The 26,519-nt window shown below is 46.3% G+C and overlaps 2 protein-coding genes and 1 long non-coding RNA gene across 3 annotated transcripts in view; 2 read left to right on the top strand and 1 right to left on the bottom strand.

The window, feature by feature from the left end:
• jph1a (junctophilin 1a) overlaps positions 1-14,809 on the bottom strand; it is a 35,177-nt gene extending 20,368 nt beyond the window's left edge. The window contains exons 1-2 of the mRNA XM_080019831.1: positions 14,190-14,809; positions 11,452-12,220 (exon numbers count right to left, since the gene is read on the bottom strand). Coding sequence (XP_079875957.1) covers positions 11,452-12,220; positions 14,190-14,568 — 1,148 coding nt within the window. The 5' untranslated portion in view covers positions 14,569-14,809. The remainder of the gene's footprint in view (positions 1-11,451; positions 12,221-14,189) is intronic.
• A 2,140-nt stretch (positions 14,810-16,949) lies between these two features.
• Positions 16,950-17,799, top strand: LOC307245189. Its single transcript, XR_013844667.1, has 3 exons — positions 16,950-17,122; positions 17,474-17,539; positions 17,662-17,799. It is a non-coding gene; the product is annotated as an uncharacterized lncRNA (long non-coding RNA).
• A 1,220-nt stretch (positions 17,800-19,019) lies between these two features.
• Positions 19,020-26,243, top strand: gdap1 (ganglioside induced differentiation associated protein 1). The gene is made up of 6 exons (XM_080020483.1): positions 19,020-19,165; positions 22,703-22,895; positions 23,682-23,855; positions 25,347-25,441; positions 25,526-25,640; positions 25,726-26,243. Exons 1-6 carry the CDS (start codon positions 19,085-19,087, stop codon positions 26,076-26,078), a joined length of 1,011 nt encoding a protein of 336 aa, XP_079876609.1. The 5' UTR covers positions 19,020-19,084; the 3' UTR covers positions 26,079-26,243.
• The last annotated feature ends 276 nt before the right edge of the window (positions 26,244-26,519 follow it).

The raw sequence follows: 26,519 nt of genomic DNA, 5'->3' as shown, positions 1-26,519 counted from the left end.
TTTTGCAGTGGATTACAGACCTAATCTCTGCGCGGCGCTCTCTGTTTGGAAACAACCGTCTGGACCCCCGGTCCGACGGTCAGGCCTCACCTGGACCACCTTGTCTACAGGCTCTGGGATGTCTCCGTGTCATGGTTTGCGCTTGTGAGATGCAGCGTATGCATATAATATATTTTGTGATCTGCAGTATTTATCTGTCGCAGGGTTTTGATTTTCTCCATGCGCCCAACATTGGTGTTCGTTAAGAAGTAATATTTTCCTCCATCCGATCGCCGGGATGCCAAAGGCCACGGGACAGAATTGCTCCGGATAAAATTGCAAAAAGGGTTTCTTGGAAAGGTTGATTTTTTGATGTCTGTTTGCAGTATTTGGGACAGAAGTTTGGCTTTGTTTCCAGTACAGAGTTTCTGCAGTTGCTGTTTTGACCCGAACAGTCAAGGCAGGTTGTATTCCATCTGGGAGACAAAAGGTTTTCCGGAGTTTTATCTACCGTATCCAACATCCCCTGCTTTTCCCCGGAGCACCGAGGCACTGAAACCGGCCCCGACCGCGGGGATGACGCCGCTATGGAGACCCGGGGGCTCTGAAGTCCATGTTGAAGTGTAGTAAATGTTGTACTAACCAGATCCCGTTTCAGCGTTCTTTCCTTTCGGTGCGTGCGCCCGTATGTGTGTGTTTGTGTCTATTCGGAGGAGACTTGGCCTGAAATCGAGCCTCCGCCGCGCTCCGTCGCCGCGTGGATGTGAGTGATTAAGGGCCACGCTGAGAGAGTGACACAGAATCCCTTGCTGAGATGATCCCTCAGGTTTTGGTGAAGGGCAGCGGTGGAGGGGATTCAAACCCGCGTGTCAACGCTGCCGGTGAAACGCGGCCACAGCTGACCCGGCTCAGAGCACGACCGCCGGTGCCGGCGGGGGCGACGAAACCACCCAAAACCAGGCTTCTCTGCGCTTTAAATCACTTCTAACCGATAATACAGACAAACCCCGAACGAGCCGCGCGGGGAACCACAATACAAGTACAGTATATCAATCAGTGGCATTGCGGTTACCAGAAGACCGCGTAAACTTCAAACCCGTCCAAATGACATGCAATAGCGTCCCCCTTTAAGGAAACAAAATGTACTTTTGAAAATGTGTCTTTAATTTGTTCATTTTTATATTTTTATTATTATTGGGGTTTTTTTTCCACAGCTTTTGGTTATAGAGAACCACCACCAACCCCTCCTCTTTGGAGAACTATTTATCATGTTTGGGTCTATAAACAACTGATCACTACTCCAAGAGGGGGAGGAATCACCACGGGTGAGACAATTAAACACAGAACCAAACAACATCTACACGAAAACATAAGCATTGGACGACAACATGTATTGAAAAACAGTGAATCCAGGAAAGGTCCAGGAAAATGTGTATTTTAGTTGACAAGGTGCTGGATTCGCTCTCAAGGTTGAATCAGTTCACCTTCCAGATAAGTGACTCCATGGTCCAGAGCTGGTTGGGGTTAGGCCAGTCACAGATTCAAGCTTTAACCCCAAATGAAAAACCGGTTTCGGGAATTAATAGAAATGTACGGAAAATCAGTGCGATCCCACCGAAGTGTCCGACTCACGGAGGCTTCGAGGTAAAACGCGTGTGTGTGTGTGTGTGTGTGTGTGTGTGTGTGCATCTACGCAACATAACATATATTGGAAAAATCGCTTTGAGGAAAGAGCAAGAGGAAGGCTGCACACACACATACACACACACGCATGCTCGCTGACACACACACACACACACACACACACACACACACACACACACCCACACACATAAACACACACACACAAATTAAAAGTGACAATTGCTCAAACCTCACACCATGAGGCCTACAGGCGATCGGAGGGAATCAATGTGTGGAAAGGAAACCCCGTATCAACCGTCTGCAGATCACGTTACAGCCGCTCTACAGTACCCAGTGTACGGCTATAATTTCACACCGATGAATATCATTTTTCTGTTCACAATCCGAGGCGCGCGGACATGAGAGGCTCTCCTCCCCGACACTCCACATGGTAAATCAACAAATGGTTGACTCGTTGACGACAGAGATTGGACTGTAACCGTGGCAACGGTCAGAGACACTCGAGTAGGCCGTCCGACCGGGCATCTGGCCCGTATGAACAAATCTGCGGATGAAGAACAAACCCACATCACTGTGGCGGTGTGAATCTTCACACGCGCAAACACTCACACACACACACACACATACACACCGACATACAGGCATGGAATATAAAACTAGATCTATGTAAGTGCAACAAATATTGTCTTGACATAACAAGTGGAAATAAAAAAATGTGCAATTTGGCTCATAAATTGTGAAGGTTATGGGTGGCATTACGTATAGCACACCCAACGCACACACACACACACACACACACACACACACACACACACACACACACACACACGCACACACTATCTTCCGTTTAATTTGACCAACGAGGGTCAACATGCATTAATTTGCCTGTGTGAGGGGAGGTCACATTAACCGGGACCTATCTGAGTTCAAGGAATAGTTTAATCACGGCTCATGCTCCCCTCCTCCTCCTCCCCTTCCCATCACGCTCCTCTGCTTTCTCTTCCCATAACCTCTCATCCGTCTCTCTCTCGCTCTCTTACTCTCTGCAGGCAGACCGACAGACAGATAAGATACACGCATACACATCGGTGCTTACTTCTACTTTTTACTCTTTGGCGTACCGGGGACTTTTTCTTGAGCACCAGCACTTCTCACAACCTGCCGCTCTCTGCTCTTCCCTCTCAAGTGGACAAATCAAGTGGACATATCGTAAAATATATCATTTTATTGAGTACATAGTATTATTTCATACTGAGTATGACACTATTTTATTTTATTTTCATAATGTACATGCTGCGAGCTCCGGCTTGGGGTTTCCATGACGTCATTGACCATATATGGACACGGACGGGGGATTTCTTTGTGGGCATCCCTGTTTGCACTTTCAATTTTGGACCTTTTTGGTGGAAACAGCTGGTTTCCCTCATTATCTATTCCACCGGTTCCGGTGCCGTCCTTGGCAAAGGCCGCTGCCCACGCGCTCTCTGGTTCAGGTGGATTAGAAACTCCAAGTTCGCATCAGGTCGAGGCAGCAGGAAGTGATGCTGCGTTCCATGGGAACCGGAAAATCTGTCATTCGAGTCGGTGTTGTTAACATAAAAACTGCAGAGCCGTTCAAAATGACTGTAGACGTGTTTTGAAAATCAATGGTCGTTCCTTTACACTTTTCCAGGTAGGAGGTCGGATTTTAAAGTGTAAAGTGTGACTTGAATGGAACACAGCATTAGCTGTTCTACACACACGCTTTTATATATTTTATAAATATATGATAAAGCAGATTTAAAATCCCCATCGACCCCCCGCCCCCCAACCAAAACGTGACTAAGGGGACTTAAGGGCACTTATTTTTTTCCACTTCAAGCACTTACACACATTATACTGTACATGCACCCACACACACAAATACACAACTATGATCATATGCTCATAAATACACACATGTTTAAATGTATGGTCACTCACAATAAGCCAGTTATCAATCTTTTCTTTCTGTGGCTAAATTACAAAATCAGTTTGCCCTCTTCTTCATATATATTTTTTTCTTGTTCACTTGATGATGATATTTTTTAATTCAATATTTTCTCATCCTGTTCATTGTAGTTAATGTTCAATCACATCAAGAGTTCATTGACCACAACAAGCTAAAAATAAATAAATAATAATAATAATAATAATAATAATAAAATAAAGAAAATAATAAAAAATAATATAAAATAAATTATGAATTAAAAAAAAAAATTGCTTTGGCTTAATTGAAATTCACCGCAGCTGCCTCTCACTTCATGCCTGGGCCTAAACTTTGCATTCTTGCCAGGAAAGGTGGACCCTGCCACCAACAATAGAAGCAGCATATAGAGGAAGTCTTGCATAATGCAAATACACTGAATGAGGGTTTCTTATAAAGTGCCAGCGAAATAAAGTATCAAATATGGGATTTGTTAACAAAATAATCTTAAGGATTACCACTTTAAATCAACTCAACGGGTTATTCCTTCTAAAAAAAAAGGCCTATATAGAGGTAATGCAGCAAAACCAGTGGAATACTATAGAGGATGACACCGATATGTGATATATTGTTGGCACTAGATGGGCGGACTTCTTTCATATCTTGCATTACCAACCAAAAAGCATCACAGAACCCATCTACAAGTGTGACTACCGGCGTGCCCGCACGCTTCCTGAATATTATTCCCCCGTGGGGATAATACAGCAAAGCAACGGGTAAAGTGATAACGCCATAATCCAATCGCGGAACATCTGGGGTGAAACGGGCCGAGCGAGCCAATCAGCGTCTCTGAAAAGATTTAGATCATTCAGCATTCAGAGGTTAGAGATGCACACCCTGGTGGCGGGGACAATACAGATTAACACCATTATGAGAATGAGTCACGCAAACAAATTCTACCAAAGCACAAACACCACACCATGGTGTGACTCAGCAGGAGTGAAACGAGTCCTTCCCTCTGTTTTTAAAGCCTTTTCAAGAGATTGATTCCTGCACAATACACGTATATATATATATATTCTGCCTGTGAACGCTGCAGAATATACTGTATATACAGTATGTATATCACAGTATGTAGTATGTCGTTTCTCCTCTTTTATTTCACTTCTCCGGCCATGTCGAGGCAACAGCCTTCACGGAATATTTGTCGGATTGAACCGTTTTACTGAAACCAGTTTAGGTGCTTTTAGAACCGGCTGAAGGGAAACTCCCTCTTTTACTGAGTGACGCTTCTTTTCGCGCCGCATGTTTTATTCCGTCCAGCCTCGTCGCGATCTTTTACTCCGCTTCGCGGTTTAAAACCGAATGTCGACTTCATCTCGTGTTTTGTACTTGTAAAGCGTCCGAGAAAAGCGCTATACAAAAAAGATGAGTTATTATTATCATTATGATTGAAATGTTCGAAAGTATAGAACGTTTAATCCTGTTATAGCTGGGCAATATATGGATATAATATCAAGGTCGTGATATGAGCCGTCATTTGTAATATAGTGATTTTGTGATATTGTCAAATGTCGTCTTAAAAGCTGCATCACAGTAAAATAACCTTCCAAATCTGCCTTCTAATCAATGTCTTTACCCGCTTGACCATAATATTCACATCACTAACGATTGTTCATCTTGTGTATATATCTTATGAAAGCACCAATTGTTGTCGTCAAATTATCGATTGATTCAGTCAACGTGTCGTCGCCCTGAATCCGACGAATGTGGCATTTAAACTGAGATGGTCGACAGTAGGAACACACTGACTACACCACGCCATCAGAGTGGAGTCTGTCGTTCCACGGGTAATACTCTGGAGGATAAAATATATTCAGGCACACGCACACGCACACGCCACACACACACACACACACACACACACACACACACACACACACAGATCTTTGATGCAGGAGAGTCCCAGGGAGTGTTCGCTTATTAAATTAGAACACACTTTTGCGCCTGCTCTCGCAGCGCTCAGCCTGCCTGATATCGGGGTTGATCTGATACGAACATTTTTTTATATTAATATTTTTTCTTTTTTTACCCCCCGTTTGATTCTCCCACTTCCTGCAGTCAGCGGAGCATCACAACATCCGACAAACACAGACGCAAATCCACCGACGCGAACCCACGAGCACGGCGGCGTGATAACAGAGTCGCAGACTTGATTCGAGCGGACGGACGAACGCACGTTACACGACCTAGAGAAACACGAGTCGTTCAATAATGGAGGAGGCAAATATCCCGCTCCAGCATCCAGGTCGGCCGGCGGAGGCGGCGCTACGATCGTGGAGGAAAGGGAGAGTTGGTGGAAAGGAAGAAAAAAAAATAAAATCAGGAAAAGATTTGTAAACGGGTCGTTTTTAAATATTAATCACGACGGGCTAAACCATGCATCTGTTAACGTCTTTATATCGAGCGCCTCCCTCCCTCCCTCCCTCCCTCTCTCCCTCGCTTGCTCGCTGCCTGCCTGGCTGACTGACTCATCCATCCCAGCGTTTCTAAGAGGAGCCGCGCAAATATGTGACATTCTCCGGGAGATTACGAGCCCCCGGCCACGCAGCGCCAGCGGCACGCCGGTGAAACCCGATCCCACCGCCATTGTCGCCGGCCGCCGCGGACCTTCCCCTCTTGCCGGGCTTCTCCCGGAAGTCCTACTCGATGTCTCTCCCCGTTCCACCCCCAGTTCTCTCAATGGCCTCATCACGTAGAGAGAGCTGTCCGTCCCCCGTCTCCCTCCAACCGGCGTATTTGCCGCGGCGGTTACGCCCGCCGGAGCCCTTCACATTCCCTGACATGTCCCCCTGCTTCGCCTCACGCCCGGCCCTGTTTTTAGAGAAACACAAAGCTCGAGGCCTGTTTCACTTCATAAAACAAATGGCTGAAATATTTCTCTCTATTTACCGCCCCACACAAACCCCACCCCCATGCAGCCACCCGCACCCCGCAGGTCTTCGCCCGTCTTCCCTGCAATACGTATTTTTCGTGTTGCTTTGACTATTTTACTCCGAGTGACAAGCGGTGCAAGATAACCCGCGGCGCAGGCGGTCATTTTCTCCCCGCCGGCCCACAAAATAACAATTCCTTTCCGTTCCTCGACCACAGACCCTTAGTTGTAGCGAGGTCTTCAAACGAACCCGCGTCGCCCTCGACTCCCCGTCGGGTCCCGCGAAGCCGAGACCGGACGTGCGCGGTGCAGCCCGCATTCCACTGATTTACGATCCGGTTTCCGGTTTGACCGCGTTACATTTCGGCCGGCCCACCGGGCGGCGCGGGGCCGCGAGCCCGACTTCCCGACGCCTTCGATGACTTTGCCCACCATCTTTGTTGACATCTTGGGGCCTTCCGGGGCTCCCGCCGACTGTGACTTTCTGCGTTGAGAATGTGCCACAACACCGGAGTAATATTACATTACGCGGCGTAATTCGATGAAACCGGCGTCGATACTGGAGGTCGTTTAGGAACATTATGAGTCAGGAAACATGTGACACGTGTGACATTGCATCAGCGGTATTATTAATAGATGATCCTTTTCATGTGCGGCGGCAGTGAGGACTCCGGCCGTTGACGTTTGGGAAATGAACGTGTGCTTGTGTGCGCGTATTTGATCCCATCAGCATCATCATCATATCACATCGCTATAAATATGGGTGAGGGAGAGCGAGACGATGGGATGATGTGGCGCGCTATTTTCCAACCCATGATTGGAAACGCCGCCAGGTTTGGTTCCCTGGCCGCTCACTGTACGCCCTGTGAATCAAACTTACTGTAAATCTCCATGAATCATAACCTCCGTGAGGGGAAGCCGCTATCAATGGACGGAGCATGCACGGTAAAGGGAACCCATCGTGATGGATCGGGAGACAATGCGGGGCCGAATGCCGAATCAAGTGGCTCGATCTATAACTCTTTCCAAAAAGGGCAGGTGCTGAGTGGCTGGTGTCACCGTGCAGCAGGTGACGCCAGCCACCTTGGGGGCTTGAGGGCACGGGCACGCGCACATGTACGTACACACACGCACGCACACACACACACACACACACACACACACACACACCGAACAAACTTTCTCTGCTGCCCAATCTCTCACGCACACATCTAAACCAGTCTAGTTTCTCCAGATCCTGTTGTCTTGACCACACACACACACACAAACACACACACACACACACACACACACAAGGTACACACATCGCTAATGCACACCCACACACACACACACACACACGCACACACTCTTACACTTGAGGGAGATGACAGGACGTGAAAGATGGTGGGCTACTATATCAGTGGTGGGCTGCTATATATTCCTGGCTGGGGCTGATAAGCCGACCGCTGCCTTACCTTATTTAGTCAGTGCTCCATGCTGACACACCAGGAGCAGCACACACTGCGCGCACTATCAATGCTTTTTGGCCGGACAGAGTCATTGTGTGTGTGTGTGTGTGTGTGATATGTGGACATATATGAATCGAGCGTGTGCAGGTAGGGGTGATTCAGAAAATTGAAACGAATGCCTATGTGTGTGTATGAGCACGTGCACACGCCCCGCGCTCCAGATAACGTGCACTTACCACTGTGTCCAGTACAACCTGTCATCGCTGAATACCTTAACGTTGTGATAACTGTCCTACGCCAGCAACAAGTACAAAGCTGAGGTATAAGATTGTGAGGCTGCAAAAATCGACCACTTTTGCCACTGCGGTTTTTCTTTCTCCGCTTTATATTATGGTCTGGAAAGGCGGCGTCAGCTCGTGTCCAGGGCTTTCCCTCCAAGAGGGAGCAGCATATTAGATGTTGCTGTTAACCTTTTACTGGAGCTTACGCTGCAGATAGTGGCAGCAAACAGAAACATGGCACGGTGCCTCCATACGTATTACTGCACCTTCTAGCTCCGAAATCCACTGCTGGTGGAACAAGAAGCAGGGGGTGAACCAGTGAAGTCACCTTACTCTTATAATTTACTCTATAAGTACATATAGTACAATGTACTACAAGAATGCAGTGTAAATGTTGTGAATAAAATATTGAAAAATAATTTAAAGAAATTACAAAAATGAATAAAATACAAATTCAAGTTTTTGAATGTGATGATAATACAATATATAATATCATAAAATGTGAATTATATATAAAAATAATAAATGAATAACAAATAAATATATAATAGAACACAATGTAACAGGTACACAATGTAACATATATAAAAAATAAGGAAAATATCATGAAAATAACACAAATAATAATAATGATATTTATAATAATGGCATGATATTAATCATGATAATACATTTATACTGCACCAAATAATATTACTTAATATTAATTCAAACATCCCACATCCCTATCAACAACAGACATAACACACTGTGACTCCCGGACATATTTTGGGTGGCAGAGACCTTTTATTTAAGTTAACCGTGACTCGAGAATTGTTTATGAAGACAAGCGCACACACACACACACACACACACACACACACACACACACACACACACACAACACACAACTGTGGCAGAATTCTGGCCGCATGCAATGATCCCCACTCTACATGATTTTACACCACGCCAGCTTCCGATTGATTGGTTGATCAAAAAGCATGAGGTCATTGGCTCCACCCCAGAGGGACTCAGAGGAGGTTGGAGTGGCTTCTCTTTCCTCTATCTCTGGCCCTTTTTTTTTTCTGCCAGCCTTTCATTTCTGTCTATCCTGACAGCGGAAAAACTTCCCAGAAACATACGCCTCAGCAAGTTCACCACTCCCCTCCATCGACTGTAACTAAATTGACATGTCCCACCCACTCTTTTGGTCCATTACCTCGCGCCCTCTCTCCCCCTCGCCCCCCCACGCCCCCCACCCCCCTCTTCCTCTGGATCCGCCGAGTCCATTTCGGGTCATACACAGCGAGTCACGTGACCGGGACTGGATCGATAGGAGCACATCTCTGCTGCACACTGCATAATGATGCTTACATAACGCCGCTTACACACAACCACAAACCACCGCCGACCTGAGGGGCTTGTGAGGAAGCGCTATCTTTCTTGAGAATTGTCTCCAGAAACAGAAGAGCACACAGTACCTTGGAATACCATAACGTTCGCACGGCGGTAACGTGATCGCTCGCTACTGTACCAAAGGGGTCATAAACACATTGTATTCGCCGGTGGCTCCGTTAGCACCAGGCACTTTGTTGGGAACCCCCTGCCCCCCCCCCCCCCCCCCCCCACACACACACACACATCCCCTACCCCCTCCCACCGACGACCGCGCCTGGTGGTCCAACCCAGCGGTTAAGTTTGCTCTTCCGGTTTTAGTGCCTCACGTTCGTTTGGTCTGCCTATCCTAATGAGCTTATCTGATCCACATTATGCAAAGACACCGTAATCGCTCTCGCTCACACACACACACACACACACACACACACACACACACACACATACATACACATACACACACACACACACACACCAATACAGAATTTAGTTTCACCGACCCTTCAGTGGAACTTGTATTTCACACTGTGAAATATTTTGGACTCCCATTACATAATCGCCGTCTTCCATCGGTGAGACTTGCGGAGCCAAGTGTTTTTTTCCTTTTCCCTCCGGTTGAAGAGGGTTTTTCTGGGTTTTTTTGGGTTTTTTTTTCACGCAAGTAAATTTTTCGTTTGAAGTGCTGTCGACTTGACTTGACCCCGTACGAACGACGCAGTGTTGCATATTCCTCGCGTGTCGTGCTTTTCCTGGCTGGAGCAGCGTTTCTGTCCATTTCGATTAACGTGATCCCATCCATCTATCAACACAGATAATTGGCCATGCTGGTTATGGCCCTGGGGATAGCAACACCTTAACCCTGTGTATTACTAAAGAGAAATCAGGGAAAAAAAATAATAATAAAGTGAGTGTACAGAGGCTGTCGTTACGGCTTGTACACAAGCTCTGGGGTCTTTTGATAATACCCTGCTGCATTGAAACCAGAAGATGCCAAAGCGACGCTGCAGAGCCTGAACAGTGTCCCAGTAGGAGGGCAGGCTTGAAATTAAAAGGTCACGTCTCACCCACCTGTTAAAGAGCAGATGCCACATCAGAGCAGCACTTGGCAAGCTGAACAGGTATCGTTATTGGCCACGCGAGATGCACTTGGCATGGCCGCCGATATGGCTGTGTTACGCACACACACACACACACACACACGCACACGCCCGTGCGCACACCCACACACACACACACGACCCCAGTCCCTGGGTATGACAGATATAGGCAGAGAATAGAAGCTGAATCTTTTCCAAAGTGGATCATACCTCCAAAGAAGGAGCAGCGAAAAGCCAGACAAAAGCCTCCACTGCAGAGGTTGAACAGACGTAGCTGCTGCGGTCACGTCACTGCACCTGAAGAGAACTGAACATGTCCTCAACTGACCTCCAGCAAACATGTTCTCCTGTGGGTAGCGTGGGTTTCTACCCACATTGTTTTGTTCTGCCAGGTGCTCCTTCCTCCTTTCTCGGAAGAGGAAGGATGGAGGAATCACCCGTAGATGTGAATATAGTGTGTGTAGTGTATGTGTGTGTGTGTGACCCTGAGATGGAATGGTGTCTCATTGAAGGTCTCCTTGCCTTAGGACCTGTAGTAAACTGGGATAAGCCCCGAGTCCACGACCCTGAACATAAATAAGCTGCTAGGAGTGGATAGATGGGTGGATGGATGGACGGATCCAACAAAGACCCATCGAGCTGGACAAAGCATCTGTAACATTGGGAAACACAATGCCAAATTGTATTTCTTTGAACACCGCCTCAACGTGCAAAAACCCCTCAATGCACAAGCACACACAGATACCTGGACGCTGCTATCTCCACTTTGCTCCTGGCAATGGCTGCAGCCCTCTGCGCCCCCTCCACCGCTCGATCCACCTTCTCTTTGGTTTTGGGATTCTTAAGGGGAATCAGTTGCTTTCTTATTCCACGTACCAGTACATTATTTTTGTACTTTCCTTCTTCCTTGGTGCCGTCCGGGAAAACCGTGCACCCGTAACCGTGGCGCTTGTTATTCAGCCACTCCCCCTCGTACTTCATTCCGTTGGACCTCTCCGACACGCCAAATCCATTGCGCTTGTCGTTCTTCCACTCGCCCATGTAGGTCTCGGTGGTGGTGGCGTCCACGTGGTCCTCCAGGTGCAGGTCCTCGTCGGGCAGCTCGGCGTCGCCCAGCGAGATGGTGGAGTTGGCGTCGCTGGAGCTGATGCGGCTCATGGCGGCGTCGCTGCGCGCAGAGCTGCGCTTACTGGAGATGGACGTCCGCGAGTCGGACTTGCGCAGCTGCCTCAGGCTACCGAACAGCGAGCCGCGGCGGAACAGGCCCTTCTTCTTGCCCGTCACCACCTCGCTGTCTGAGTGGAAGTTGAGGACGAAGCCGCCGCGGCCACCAGTAGGCGTGTCCGCGGGGGAGGACAGGTCCTGGAGCACGGTGCCGTTGCTCTGCTCAGAACGCAGCGAGGCCAGCGAGGTTCGCAGCGGTGAGCGGATGACCGTGGCCATCCCGTATGGGACGCTCTGACGGACGCCGTAGCCATGACGCATCCCGCCCATCCACTGGCCTTGGTAGGTACCTGGGAAACAGGTACGAGGCACGGGTTAGGGACTCAAAAACGTGTTCCCAATCAATGACCCCGCGTTTACTTTTTACTGATTTATATTCACAAACGCAAAAGATGCTGGATTTCAATAACTTGATTAGGATTCAAATGCACTTGCTCATATTTCCCTGATATGATAAAGATAAAAACGGAACAACAATCTTGTGCCTGTTTGTCATTGCCGTAATCTACTAATAAATGGTTGGTATGAAAAAAGATTTAAAAAAAATTAACTAAATAAATGACATTGTCACAAATCCCCCATTTCATCAGTAAATACCCCAGTCACCAACTTTCATCGAGGAACGTAGCTCAGTGATTGGAGGACATAAACGTGCAGCTTGAATATGCAGAAAGCCCGTCGGGAGAACTAGGCATGTGGTGCAGTGTCTCGAGCTCATGAAATGTTATCTCTCCATCTCCTCAGAAGCGGAGGTTTTTAAGTAACTGAATCACAAATATCTGATTAGGGAAGCGATACTAAAGCTCACTGGGGTGGAATGAAAATCACTGAGCTCGGAGCCTATTTTCAGGCAGCCACCTTCGCCGCCGACAGTAGGCAAATGCACCGCCAGCCGCTTGCCTCTGACAACAGGGAAGTCGCCATGAGTCACATAATGAGGGGAATATTTCATTAATCTCATTTGGTGCTGCTGAGCCCAATGAGCATGTGCCGGCCTACTGTCGCTTCTTTACCGTGTAATATCACACCAGGGTTTGTGGAGTCGGTTAATCACACCGACTAATACAATTACAATGCGCGGTCAAAGTGATTGTATTCTGTTAAGGTAGTCAGCTCACCTTGGCAAGATTAACGTCTATTAGATCAGTAGTAACTGAGAAAGATTTTAAGAGCAAATGGAGAAGCTTAGTGAGTTTAGTTAGAAAAAGTGTTCACTGTGAGATTATGAGGCTGGCTCGGGGACTCGGGTCAGTGGCCCGGCCTGCAGATCAGGTTATCAGGCAGTTACAGGGTCGGACGGCCAGATGTTGAGTAGATCCTCTCAGGTCAGATGGCCTTGCTAAGTCCAGCCCTCCCAAACTATCCAGTGGGAACGGATCGCTACCGTCCCATTAGGCCTCCGTTGTATTCTAGACTTAATATAGTTAAGTCAAAAAGCTGCACCACGCAGACGTCCGTGATGAGTATTTGCATTTGGTGGGGCTTATCATGGTCGGCGCTGGGGAGTTATCTGTGTTATCCCTCTGATCACACCTCTAGGTGGACTAAATCTGTGAGCAGCTCCCCAATTGCCAAGATGAAAGGTCAAAGGTCAATGATCCACTCTCACTGCCACAAATATGTGGGTACAAACATGGCACATACAGTAATGGATTTCATGCCATTTGAATCAGTGCGTATCAGCACAAATATTTCAATCACCGCACCTTAACGTCACATGGTCAATAGCAGGATGTCATGAATAATATTTAACAAAGTAAATATTGCTGATATTTAACTATTTGTCATTTTGCTGTGGGACCCCCTAGAACCTCTTGAAGGACCCCATTGGGGTCCCTGGGTTGAGAGCCACTGAACTAGATGACACTGTGAAGCAGCAGTATGGCTCAGTGGGAGGGTTTACACGGTTTTATAACATCAGAAACGGTGACTTTGATGCAGAAGAACATTCACTCATTTTGAACAAAAAAATAAATAAATAAAATAAAATGTAAAAAAAAAAAATCTTTTTTTTTTAAATTTCAATACACAATTTAATAATCAAATGGCCTTTATTACTATTTAATGACTTCCAAGGCCTGATATTTGTCAAACTGAATTGGTTTTAAGGACCTGCAGACACCCTTCCATGACAACGAGGGAGAGGGATCCACTTCAAGCCAGATCAAAAAACGAAATCAACTCCCCATCATTCATCAGCCTCAGCATCCTCCCGTGCGATCCAACCACCGAACAGCGGGGACCACGCATGACCCTTACCCCCATCCCCGTAGGTCTCGATCCCGTAGCCGTCCTGCAGCCCGTTGCTCCAGGTGCCGTCGTACCGGGCGGGCGTGCTGTGGCTCTGTCGGACCCCGTACCGGCCCTTGAACCCGTGGCTCCACTCCCCGCGGTAGGTCCACCTGCCTTTATTCTCCACGCCCAGCCCGTGGCGCTTCCCCTGGGACCAGTAGCCCTGGTAGGTGTTGCCGCTGGGCCAGGTGTACACCCCCACGATCTCGAACCCGTGCGACCAGGACCCCGCGTACTCGCCCTGGCCCTTGGGTCCGGTGCAGATGCCGTGTCCGTGGGCTTTGCCGTCCTCCCATCCCCCGCAGTAAGTGCCGCCGTCGTCGAAGTCGAAGCGTCCGCCCGTCATTCAGAAGAGGCTGGAAAGGATGCGGGGAAACGTGGGATGGCGACCCGAAAAACACATGCGTGGCGGCGGGTGTGGAGGTGTGAATGGAGGAGCGCCGTTCGCCGTGCGTGCGTACGTGTATGTGTGTATGTGTGTGTGTGTGTGTGTGTGTGTGTGTGTGTGTGTGCGTGTATGTGTGTGTGTGTGTGGTGTGTGTGTGTGTGTGGTGTGTGTGTGCGTGTGCGTGCGTGCGTGTGTGTGATCCGTCTCCCCCCTCTCACCCACTGGTTGTCAAACAGGGAGAGGGAGAGAGAGAGAGAGAGAGAAGCGTCGAGGCGGTGCGGGAGAAAGACACTGCCCAAAGCACCGCCCTCTTTCTCAGCCCCCACCAACCCCACCCCCCCAAATATCACACAGATCCACGCAAATAAATCGCGGTTAATGACACTGGTGTCAGTGGAAGATGCTGCGGTGGCCGCGGGTTCGAAGATGGCGCTTTCCTCGTCCTCAGGTGTGAAATCCAACGCCGCTTCTCGCATTTTCAATCGGTCCAGTCAATAATTCATATTTCATACTTTGGAAATAGAATGAACTTTAGGCTCGGGGCCTTTGGGTACTATTTATGTAAAAAGCAATATACTCCCATCCACCAAAAAAAAGCAAAAAAAAACCCCTGCAGTATCCCGTATGACCTCTAATATCATAGTTGTAATTTTCCCTCCTGATGAATATCCTGAACGCAACATTGTTCGGCAATTTTTTCAGGAAATCATGTTTACACCCGTTTGAGCAGCTTCATTAATGGGATGGAATGGGTCGCAGTGATCTCTGCTGGTCATTTTATGTAATCGCACAGCGCATGGTGGAGCGGGTATTAATCTTTTATCCCCCACAAATTCTAAAATAAAATATAACCAAATAATAATAATGTGACAATAATAATGGCAATATAATCTTTATTTGTATATATTTAGCGTGTATGTATGTATCTATCTACGGATGTATGTACGGTATGTATGTATGTATGTATGTATGTATGTATGTATGTATGTATGTATGTATGTATGTATGTATGGATGTGTGTATGTACTGTATGTATGTATGTATTCAGGGCGGGAGCCCAAGATGAATAAAATGTGTATTCGGGGCGGTTCCGACATGTTGTCATCCAAGTTTGATCCAGATCGGTCCATTATTGTGGAATGATTTAGTAAAAAAAACACGCACACGCCACAGGTCACATGATAGAATTGTAGTCTAGTGATTGGTCAACAATCGGAATATCACCAAGATGGCAGCACGTGCAGATGTCATAGATCCGATGAACCCATAGACAATCTGAATAAGATTTGCAATCAGGGGAGTTCCAACATGGCATCGTGACAGTTTCATCCAGATCAGCCAGATCAATAATCATCCAGATAAAAAATCGTGTCACAATATTGACTAAAAGAATCGTGGTTATCATTTCAGCCATAATCATGCAGCCCTACCTCAGAACGGTAACGGCCGTTAGTTGCCACGTAGGAAACCCACCCGCAGCTGCAAACACCACCACATCATGGAATTACACTGAAACCAGGCTGGAACAAATTAACTTCTGCAGTCACAAAACACACCGGAACAGACAGCACACTCATCCATGAATTTTCACAATGGGCTACTCTGGACCCCGCAAATCGCTGCCTGCAGCTATATTTATTATTACTGTTTTTGCTCAGATTTTTATTATTATTAATGTTCTTGTAATTTTTCTGGCTCAAAGTATCTGAAAAACGGCACCCGCAGTACGCACAGACCTGGTCGAGGCCTTGTTGGAATCGGGACATTTCAGTCATCATGTGTTTCAAGTTGGATCAATATCGATGTACATTTGGAGCAGAAATGCGTGAAAAACGATTGCAAATTTATCGGAAGTTGAAGAACGTTGGCGCGACTTGATTAGATTGAGGAGCGGGGCACTTTGTGACGTCATCATCCAAAGTTATAGAAGTCCAAGCTTTGTCTCTCAGAACTCATTCACATCCAGTGACTTGTGCTCTGTGAACTGCACAGCATTTGCTACGCGTAGATGCTGCCTTTAATTGAAACTCAGAAAACTGTAACTTGTGCTGTGGTCCAGTCGTATCGCGCGAGTCTCTGTAGTGGTTGCAAACTGCGCGTCAGTGTGTGTGTGTGTGTCTCGTCTTACCTGCTCGACGTCGGCGGAGCATTTAGTCTGATATATCATCTATTACTCTTTTTTTTTTTAAATAAAGGCATTCTGTTCATTGTGTCCCCCCTTGCTTTGCGGTTTTCAAGGAAGTCATAAAATACAAACTGCACAGTAGGAGTCCATGATGCATTTCAAGGACCTGGAACAAAGTCATCACCACGTCATTATGTACCTGCGTCATCGTTGCCCCACACGGCATCACACTTCCAGAAAACAGTGAAAAACCGACAAATTTGGCCGAAGTTCTGTTTCTTCACTTCGCTACGTAAGCTTCCATAAATACGTCATTATTGCCCCACACGACACCAAAACGTCAACTTCCATCACTGTAACTAGAGACCTATTTTCACAAACAACAAGGTGAGTTAGAACAAAAAGGTTTGGTTTAAAGGCAAAAATAGATGCTAGTTGTTAAAATAACTTCATTTATATACGTATGTCTCTTCCTACAGCTAAACATACGAGAAAATGATGAATTCCTCCATAATAGTGCATTAGTACATTTCTAAATTAATGTTAATGTTCAATAAATGTTGTCTGTATTATGGGCAAGTAATCAATTTAACATTTTTTTCAGTTGTACATTGTTATAAAAAATACAATAAAGTACAAATTGAAACTAACATTTCTTATTATGTTTGTGAAATCACATGTATTTATCATGATTGTTGTACAAAATAATTACAACATTTGTATTTATTATTGTTCCAGATGGTGAAAAATCGCCAAAAGTTTAAGGCAGTGAAGAAGCAATTGCCGAAACATCCAGCCTTAGAGGTCAGTCACACTGTTGTAAAAGAAAATACGAAAGGAAAAAAAGTATGAAGAAAGCTATGGGAAAAAAAAGTGAAAAAAGAAAAAACAGAAAAAAATAACAGAAAGTATGACATTGTGTGCAGAACTGGGTGTGTCTCACAAGTACCAAGACCTGCAAGTACAACACGCACGCATCAGGTGTGGAGGAAGTCGGGAAAGTTTCAACACTGACGACGACGACCACAATTGGCCAAAGCCGTAAGAGATTCCAACTCAAGGATAAATACAGCTGCAACATGGTTGGCGTTCTAGACGTCACCAATGATGCAGTGCAACCTGACCTGGGTGTTACAGTGACCATTACAGGGTCCGTCATGCACCGTTACCTGGTAAAATACAACATGAGCCACTTCATTACAGATATTTTAGCCATCCAGCGACAGTTTGTTCCAGGAGGCTCCTTCCGTCTCAGATACACCAACGACAATATGGTGACTGACATCCTCAAAGTAGAGAAAATGGTAATAAAAAAACCCCAATAATAATTAAAATGTAAAAAAGAACATAAAGGTGAATAATGACTTTATTGACCTTTGTTAAGCTGGCTTACCTTTTGTAATACATGCATTACAAATGTCAAGCCGTCTTTATAAAAATTAGATTCCCAAACATTGTATTTTTGTGTAAACATTTTTTTTTAATTATTGAAGTTTGCCATTTTTTAATAATTCACAATAATTACATGTCGTGTGATCTTTATAAATACTGTGATATTTTGTCTGATTATTTTGTCCAGAGTTTTTGGACAACTGTTGAATAAAACAATTATCTGACCGTGTCTTGTCACCCCTTCTCCCAACTACCCAATGCACTTTGTTTTAACAAATAAAAAATGGTTTGACCTAAATGTGTTCACCAGGTCTACATTAACCATTGAAAAATGAGACAATTCGGAATGTGTGGCACTATTAAAAAAAATGTTTTACAGAACATCAATAACTTGTAATAGCTGTAATGTGCTGCACAAATAATTGATATTTTGTCATAGAAATCACCGATTATGTCACACTACGCAGGACAAAGACGACTATGGCCGAACAACTACAATACTGTCCATCACGCTAAATTCGGGTGAGAAATGGCTAACTAACACGACTCAAATGGACTCTATTGCTCTCTGCAGCTATATATATATATATATATATATATAATTATTATTAATATTAATATGATTATTATTATTTTTATTTGCCTTTCATACACAACATGCAACGAATATTGTTTTGCATAGATAAAAGATAATAAAATAGCACAAAAAAATAAATAAATACAAAAGCAAACAAGCAAAGTGCATTGAGAAAAAAAGTTCATAAATATTATCCTCAATTTCAGTGAGGCGCAGTCTGAGCGAACGCCTCTGCAGTTCACCTGCCAGGCTCCAGGCGTCGCCGGCTGCGGTCCTCTGACCCGCAGACAGGCAAAATGGCGGACGAGCAGAACCGTGAACCTCAAGACGATAAAAAAAGCCTTCTGGAGGCAGGGGCGGGTGAGGAAACGCACCAAGAAATGGCCGCGGTCGTAGGAGGTGCTCAACCCGGGCCAAAGCTAACGCTGTATCACTGGACGCAGTCCTTCAATTCTCAGAAGGTGAGTGCGACGACATTTCAGCCTGTGCTCAGTGGACAGCTCCCCAGCTCAAGGGTACTGAGGCTGAGCCGCCGCAGGACCGTCTCCGGTAGAATAGAATATTATAGAAATAATATTTTAAACCATATTTTAAATGATCTCTTAAAAATAACATTGTATTATAAAACAAAATTAATAAAATATAATTCTATATGTTTTAACATGAGTACAACAATATTACATTATAAAATAACATCAATTACAAAATTCATGCATGTTTTAAATGAACACAGCCACCATGAGATAGACTTAAATTATATTGTGGCGAGCTTGCGCCGTGAAACAAATTCATTTGGTCAAGACAGAGCATTCTTTTATAAGCCACCGCCTGCCTCCCATACACCGCAGGAGCAGCTTCCATTTATTTTCACAGACATCAGTAACACATAGAACCCCTGAGGCCACAACCGGCTACGTCAGTCAACGTCACGGCCCTGTCCTAGTCAACAACAACAGTCAACGCAGTCTAAACAACACAGCCCAACACCAATAGAATATCCCCAACGGTTGAAAACACATAATAAAACACAATGGAGACACATAACATCTCTGGACCCATAATCCTTTGGATTAACATAACTAAAAGGCCAGGGCCCAACCCCTTGGGTCGCTACATAGCCCCCACCTGAGGGGTCAGTCGCCCCCGATGACCCCATCATCCAATACAAAGTCTGCAAAATGTACACCACCTCAGTGATCTGTCCCAGTATTTCCCCAGGTCCTTGCCAATGACTGCGCAATGGGGGACACCCCTTTTGTGCGGGTAGGGCAGAACACCCACACCCTGTCCCCTGGCACAAAGGCTCGTCCCCAACAGTGGGTGTCGTAGGCCCTCTTCTGCCGCACCCTGAACTGGCCTGGACCTGGCGGGTACACTCATGGACTACCCGCAAGCGGTCCGTCAGTTGTTGATAGAAATCCAGTTCTGTGCTCCCGGCAATCTTGGGCTCGGGTGGGGCCCCGAACACCAGTTTCACAGGCGTCCAAAGTTCCTGCCCGAAATGAGTGCTGCAGGCGTACACCGGCTTGACTCCCTGAGTTGCCAGGGTTTGGTTGAAGCGCTCAACCACCCCATTGCTCTGGGGGTGCAGCGACGTCATTCTCGTCTTGCTTACCCCCAGCTGGCTGCACACCTCACCGAACACCTGTGACTCGAAGTTCAGCCCCTGGTCACTGTGGAGCTCAGCAGGAACCCCGAAACGGGCAAACTGTCTGCCGTTTTAGCTGCTCTGACCCAGCACCGCATACGCCTTGGGCCACTGAGTGAAATAATCCATGGCGACGAGGACGAAGCGGTTGCCGGAGTCAGTGACGGGAAGGGGCTAAGGATGTCTACCCCAACGTGCTCCATCGTGGCCCCCACCAAGTACTGCTGCAAGGGTGCATGGGAACGCCGGGAGGTTCCCTTCTGAGCTGTGCAGAGGTCGCAGCAGTACACGTGTAGCTTGATGTCCTGTCGGCAACCCGGCCAGTAGAACTGTCTGCGGAGACGGTCAAGAGTCTTAGAGTTCCCATAGTGCCCCGTCCCCGCTGCACCGTGGACCAGCTGGAGGACCTGGGGACGGACCACACGAGGCAAGAGCAGCTGGAGCAGGTCGTTCCCCCCTCTGGGGGCTTGCCATCGACAATACACCAACCCGTCAGGGAGTTCAAGGTTACCCCACTGGGAATGGTAGCCCTTCACCTCAGGGCCGGATGTCGACACCTCCGTCCACGCTGGTCGTCGTCTTTCCTCCAGCCAGCTATGCACTTGCACCAACACTGTGTCCCCTCCCTGATGTGATTTGACAACGGCAGCCACCCCTCGTCACTGCTGGTCTGAATGGCCGCAAACATCGGCGTGACATGGTCCCGCTCCTGCTAACGACAGTAACGGCACTCCATCACCACACAGGGGTGCCGGGAGAGGGTGTCGGCGTTACCATGCTGACGTCCTGGCCGGTGCTGCACCTCAAGGTCATATCCCTGTAGGATCTCCAGCCACCGGGCTACCTGGCCCTCAGGGTTAAGAAAGTTCAGGAGCCAGGTTAGAGAGGCATGGTTGGTGTGTAGGAGGCACTGATTGCAAGGTAAGGTAAGGTCGGAACTGCCGCAACACCGGGACCACTGCTAACTGCTCCCGCCGGGTGGCGCAATAGTTTGTTTCGGCCCGGCTCAATGCCGGGCTGTAGTAGGCCACCGCCTGCTCATCACCCCCTTTTTCTTGGGACAAGACAGCCTCCACCCCCACGTTACTGCTGTCAATGTCAACAATGAAGCGCTGCTGGGCATCAGGATAGGCCAGCAGCCTCGATCACGGTGCTCTGGAGTTGGGTGAAGCAGAAGCTTGGGTGATCCCAGCAGAAGGGGCGGCCCTTGTCGTTGAGACCGTGAAGCGGGCTGGCTATGGTGGCAAAATCCCTCACGAACCGGTGGTAGTAGGAGGGCAGGCCCAGGATGCTTCACAGCTCTCTGACAGTAGTCGCTGTTGCCAATCTCGGACCGCAACCACTTTTGCCGGATCGGTGGAAACGCCCTGCACGCTGACCACATGCCTCAGGAACGTTGTCTCTCTCCGGAACAGATGGCACTTTTTCGGGCTAAGCCTCAACCAAGCCTTGGCAGAGGCCCCCTCGAAACTGTTGGCGTGTACCAGCAGGTCTTCCAGGTAGACCACACAGCGATCACAGGGAACAGCTGCCAGCACCCTCTCCATCAACCTCTCGAACGTGGCTGGCCCACCCCCATGGGTCGCTACAATATTATAAAATAACATAAATGAGAAATTGTATGATATTATAAAAATCATATTACAAAATTCATGTATACATTAAATGAATACAGAAACCATAACATAGACCTATATTATAGAAGTCCATCTAATATTCATGCTATGGAATAATTAGCAAACAAGTACATGGTGTATGTTTGTTTACATTTTTCTTTTGCGTAGGGTACGAAAAAAACGGTATGTTTAAAAGCTATTAAGTCTTAAATCTCACACTGGTAAAATTATTTTTTTTTTTTATTGTTTTTGTTTGTCATTGTTTATGAACAAAGCCAAATTACATAAAAAAAAGGGAACAAACTGTCAAGGTCGGGTATGAATAAATCTACCACAATAAAATAAAAAGTAAACCGTCAATGTACTTCGAGGTTATTTGTGGCGAGAATAAATTGTATAAAAACAAATTCACAAGTGCCTTTCCCCATTTCAAACAGCCCGATACAATAGTTGTCTTGTAAAATAACTGTTTTGGATTACAGAGATTTGCCTTGAATGTAAGACCTGTAAGAGCAAAATCATCTCACCCCAAAATGCCACCAGTGGCTGAAAGCCTGAGGAAACTAGTCCTTATATCGATAGATGAGCCTGACGATATAAAGTTTTCCTTCTTGCTTTTCATTATGAAATGTCAAAGTAATTATTTTTGAAAGCATTCAGTTTTCAAAGTTTCCACTGCCCTCAGAAAGTCTGTTCTGCTCGTGTCTACATTGGCCCTTGCCGCTGTTTTGCAGGTGCGTCTGGCCATAGCAGAGAAGGGGCTGTCTTGTGAGGAGTATGACGTCAGCCTCCCTCTGAGCGAACACAACGAGCCCTGGTTCATGCGTCTGAACCCTGCCGGGGAGGTGCCGGTCCTGGTGCACGGCGACAACGTCATCTGCGATCCCACGCAGATCATGGACTACCTGGAGCAGAACTTCACGGATGGTGAGAGGTAGTGAGCGCTCGGGGATCCTTTCTAAAATATGAAATGGTATTAGGGCGGGTGTCACTTCATACATCTCGAACATAAGGAGCCATGGCTTTTTGGCAGTCCGAAAGACCCGATCTCCCTTGAGGACGAGCTATCATTCATTCATTTTTTTTGCCTTGTTTTTGTCCTGAGTTTGGTGTGGAGTTTTAGTGTTCCTTATAAAATGTACTTTCATACTTCCATACATTTTTGTTTATTCATCTATTATTTGTTGGTTCTTTTTTTTTTTTTTTTCTTTTTTTTTTCTTTTGGTTTTGCATTGCTCCATGATAGCTGTGGTCCAATCTAACCTGGATGCAGAGGAGAGTCTGGGGTAAGCATACAACTGTTTAAAATGATGGGGAAAAAACTACAATATTTGTCACCTTTTACCCTCAGTTAATCTGGCTGTTATAATGTTATTACTAGATAACCATATTCATCCAGTGATTTTCACTTTATTTAAGATTAGTTTGTTGATGCAGCATACATTTGCACATTTTGGCAAGAATGGGACAAATGAAGGGTTAAAGCTGGTTACTGCAGAAACTGATTTGAACCACTACAATAAATGAAACAAAAAAACCTGTGAATAAAGTTATTTGGATGCAACAGAGCAGTGTAGGAACAAATTTAATAATACAACAAATACTGTTAAGAACTTAATAAAGTTTTCTAAAGGAACTTTTAATCACTTTTAAATCTTTTTCAAAACCTTGAGCACTGCCCGAGACCTAACTATTTCTGCTCCTTGCCTGCAGAGGGCGCTCTCAGCCTGATCCCTGAGGAGGGCAACACGTACTACGTCCGTGTGCAGCACTACAGGGAGCTCCTGGACTCCCTGCAGATGGACGCCTACACCCACGGCTGCATCCTCCACCCTGAGATCACCGTGGACTCCCACATACCGGCCTACGCCACCACACGCATACGAGGTGAGGCGCCGGTCGTGGGGAAGAAGGAACGTCAGGGGAGGGGAAGTCAAGAAAAAGAGGAAACGAAAGCCGCCTGGCTTTAACTAGGTGTGTGACGGAATGGTGACCATCATAAAGACATAGATTCTATACAGTATGCAGTACGTGAATGCACCCATACACTTAAATATACATGCAAATAAACAGAATATAAACAAGTCATTTGCCCACAGACATACAAAGGAACACAGACTGACTTTAATCAGTGATGCAAGCCTGGACACCATTTGGGGAAATTCATCATTTTGAAAAAATAAATGGCTCAAATATGTTGTTGGTGTAGCTCCGATGAGATACATGTGCTGAGGAAAAGTCAGTATACAAAGTTAGGTGCATTTCACTTGCTGTTATTTGGGATGTATTCTGGTGATGATATACGTCAAAATTACAACTCTGGTTCTCATTAAGGCGAGTTTATTTGTATAGCATGTTTCATACACATACGTTTTCAGGGAAATTCAAAGTGCTTGACATAATACATAAAATACATTGTATATAAGAAAAACTGATTAAAAGTGTAGAATTAAAGAGCTGAAAACAGAAAAAAGTACAATTTCAATCTGGCCTACACACTCAAACATGGCAGGACTCGAACTGCACCCGCTTTGTTGGCGAGGGTCTTACTGTGTTTCCTAGTTCAGTTGTGGTCAATGTTCTGACATTGCATCAGAAGGTATACAAAATGTCCAAACTAATATCTGTGATTAATTTGCAGCATTGCGGTGCTCAAAGTGCACAATGTAGAATTTTGGGGGAAGATATAGCCTAATGACGATCACCAACGATTTTCTCTCCTTCTCCAAATGACAGTGATTGGATAGACCACTCTCTTCCCACGCCGTCGTTGCTGGTTGCCCACAATTGCCCTTCTCAAATATAGGAGTAATAGTTGAGCCCAAGAATATGATTAATGGTGATGTTGTGTATCCGTCAGAGTAAACAATTTACATGCGGTTGTTAAAGTGACGATCTTAAAGTGACCTTTGTTAGATTGAGGGAAGTTAAAATACCCTGGAATTAAGTATTTACATATGCCCTTTTGAGTTTGAAGGAAGCTCGAGTGTAAAAGCCGAGAGAAAGAAGACATAATTTAGCTGTCAATTGTAAACATGTAGTTGAGTTCAGTATCATCTAAATGTCACCAGCTCTCTGAGATAAATAAGATAATGAGTAATCATTTCAAATGCATACATGGAGGGAAAGCAAGCTCTCAGGAGAGATACGCCATCATTTTCAATTCTTAAAAAGCGGCATTACTTACAGTTATAAAATAGCCGAAATCCTTCTGCCCCGGGGAAGGCCGCGGCAGTCGGCCTACGCTGTTTTGTCAACGGCAATAGATCTATTTTAAAGGATTCTGATGCCGATCACTGGGACCGACTCGAGTTGATTGTTGCGCATCGCCTTGTGTTCGAGACGGCTCTAACGTGACGCTGTATTTGTGTGTGACAGCGCAGATCGGGAACAGAGAGTCGGAGCTCAAGAAACTGGCGGAAGAGAACCCAGAGCTGAAAGACGCCTACATTGCGAAACAGCGGCGCTTGAAAGTAAGAAATCCTAAATATCAAATAGAAGTCAACAACTGATACTCGATGAACAAGTGATAATTGGGGATTTGCACCTTCCTCCAGTCCAAGCTGTTTGACCATGACAACATGAAGTATCTGAAGAAGCTCCTGGACGAGTTGGAGAGCGTGATGGACCAGGTGGAGACGGAGCTCCAGAGGAGGATGGAGGAAACGCCAGGTAGCCATGGGAATAGGTCGCTAAGCAACAATGATTCATGCTTTTGATGCTCACTATAATCCTCCCCCCAACCCTCCTCTTACAGAGGAGGGAAGCCAGTCCTGGCTGTGCGGCAGGTTCTTCAGCATGGCCGACGTCTCCCTGGCCGTCACGCTGCACCGCCTCAAGTTCCTCGGCCTCTCCCGCCGTTACTGGGGTAACGGCAACCGCGTCAACCTGGAGGCCTACTACGAGCGGGTGGTGGAGCGCCGGGCCTTCCGCCGGGTTCTCGCCCACGTCAACAACATCCTCATCTCCGCCGTGCTGCCCGTGGCGCTCCGCGTCGCCAGGAAGAACGCGCCCACCATCGCGGGCGCCACCCTGCTGCTCGGCGTTCTGGGAGGAGCCTCCTACCTGGCCTTTCACTACATGAAGAAGAGGCTCACTGTCGCCAGCTGAGGCGCAGCTGCGCCGTGTGTTTGCATTCGATTTTTAGGGATGGAATGTTGGATGTGTTTCCAAGCGACCGGCGAGGGGGGATGTCACCTACACAAGTTTCTACGGTGTGATGTACAGTAAAAATAGATAGCGGCAAAAGATGATTCGTTTGATATGAGAAATGAGTAATTTGAACGTAACTTTATTGTCCAGCCACAGTGACAGCCGTCTCGACTGTGTTGCTGGTTGCACAAAGCGCACTTTTAGTCACCCTCATAAATGCTCCTGCATTATATGACAAATGTTAATGTTAATCTATAAATAAATAGTATACAATGAAGGTATGAGAGTGTTTTATTTTTAGGAATAATAGTACGTTATATCATTGTCATTCAAATTTGCATGTTCTGTGTGATAAAACACATTGAAGCGATATTAAAGTGAAATGCTTACAGTCCTGTG

Source organism: Zeus faber (assembly GCF_960531495.2).
Source record: "Zeus faber genome assembly, chromosome: 19".
NCBI lineage: Eukaryota > Metazoa > Chordata > Actinopteri > Zeiformes > Zeidae > Zeus > Zeus faber.
The sequence above is the reverse complement of the archived record's forward strand: the minus strand, read 5'-3'. Positions and strand labels throughout refer to the sequence as shown.

Bases quoted from the DNA above. Each gene is read 5' to 3' on its own strand.
- gdap1 (XM_080020483.1), top strand. From the start codon at position 19,085: ATGGCCGCGGTCGTAGGAGGTGCTCAACCCGGGCCAAAGCTAACGCTG. The intron at 22,896-23,681 runs GTGAGAGGTAGT...CCTTGCCTGCAG, and splicing joins GGAGCAGAACTTCACGGATG to AGGGCGCTCTCAGCCTGATC. The intron at 23,856-25,346 runs GTGAGGCGCCGG...TGTGTGTGACAG, and splicing joins CGCCACCACACGCATACGAG to CGCAGATCGGGAACAGAGAG.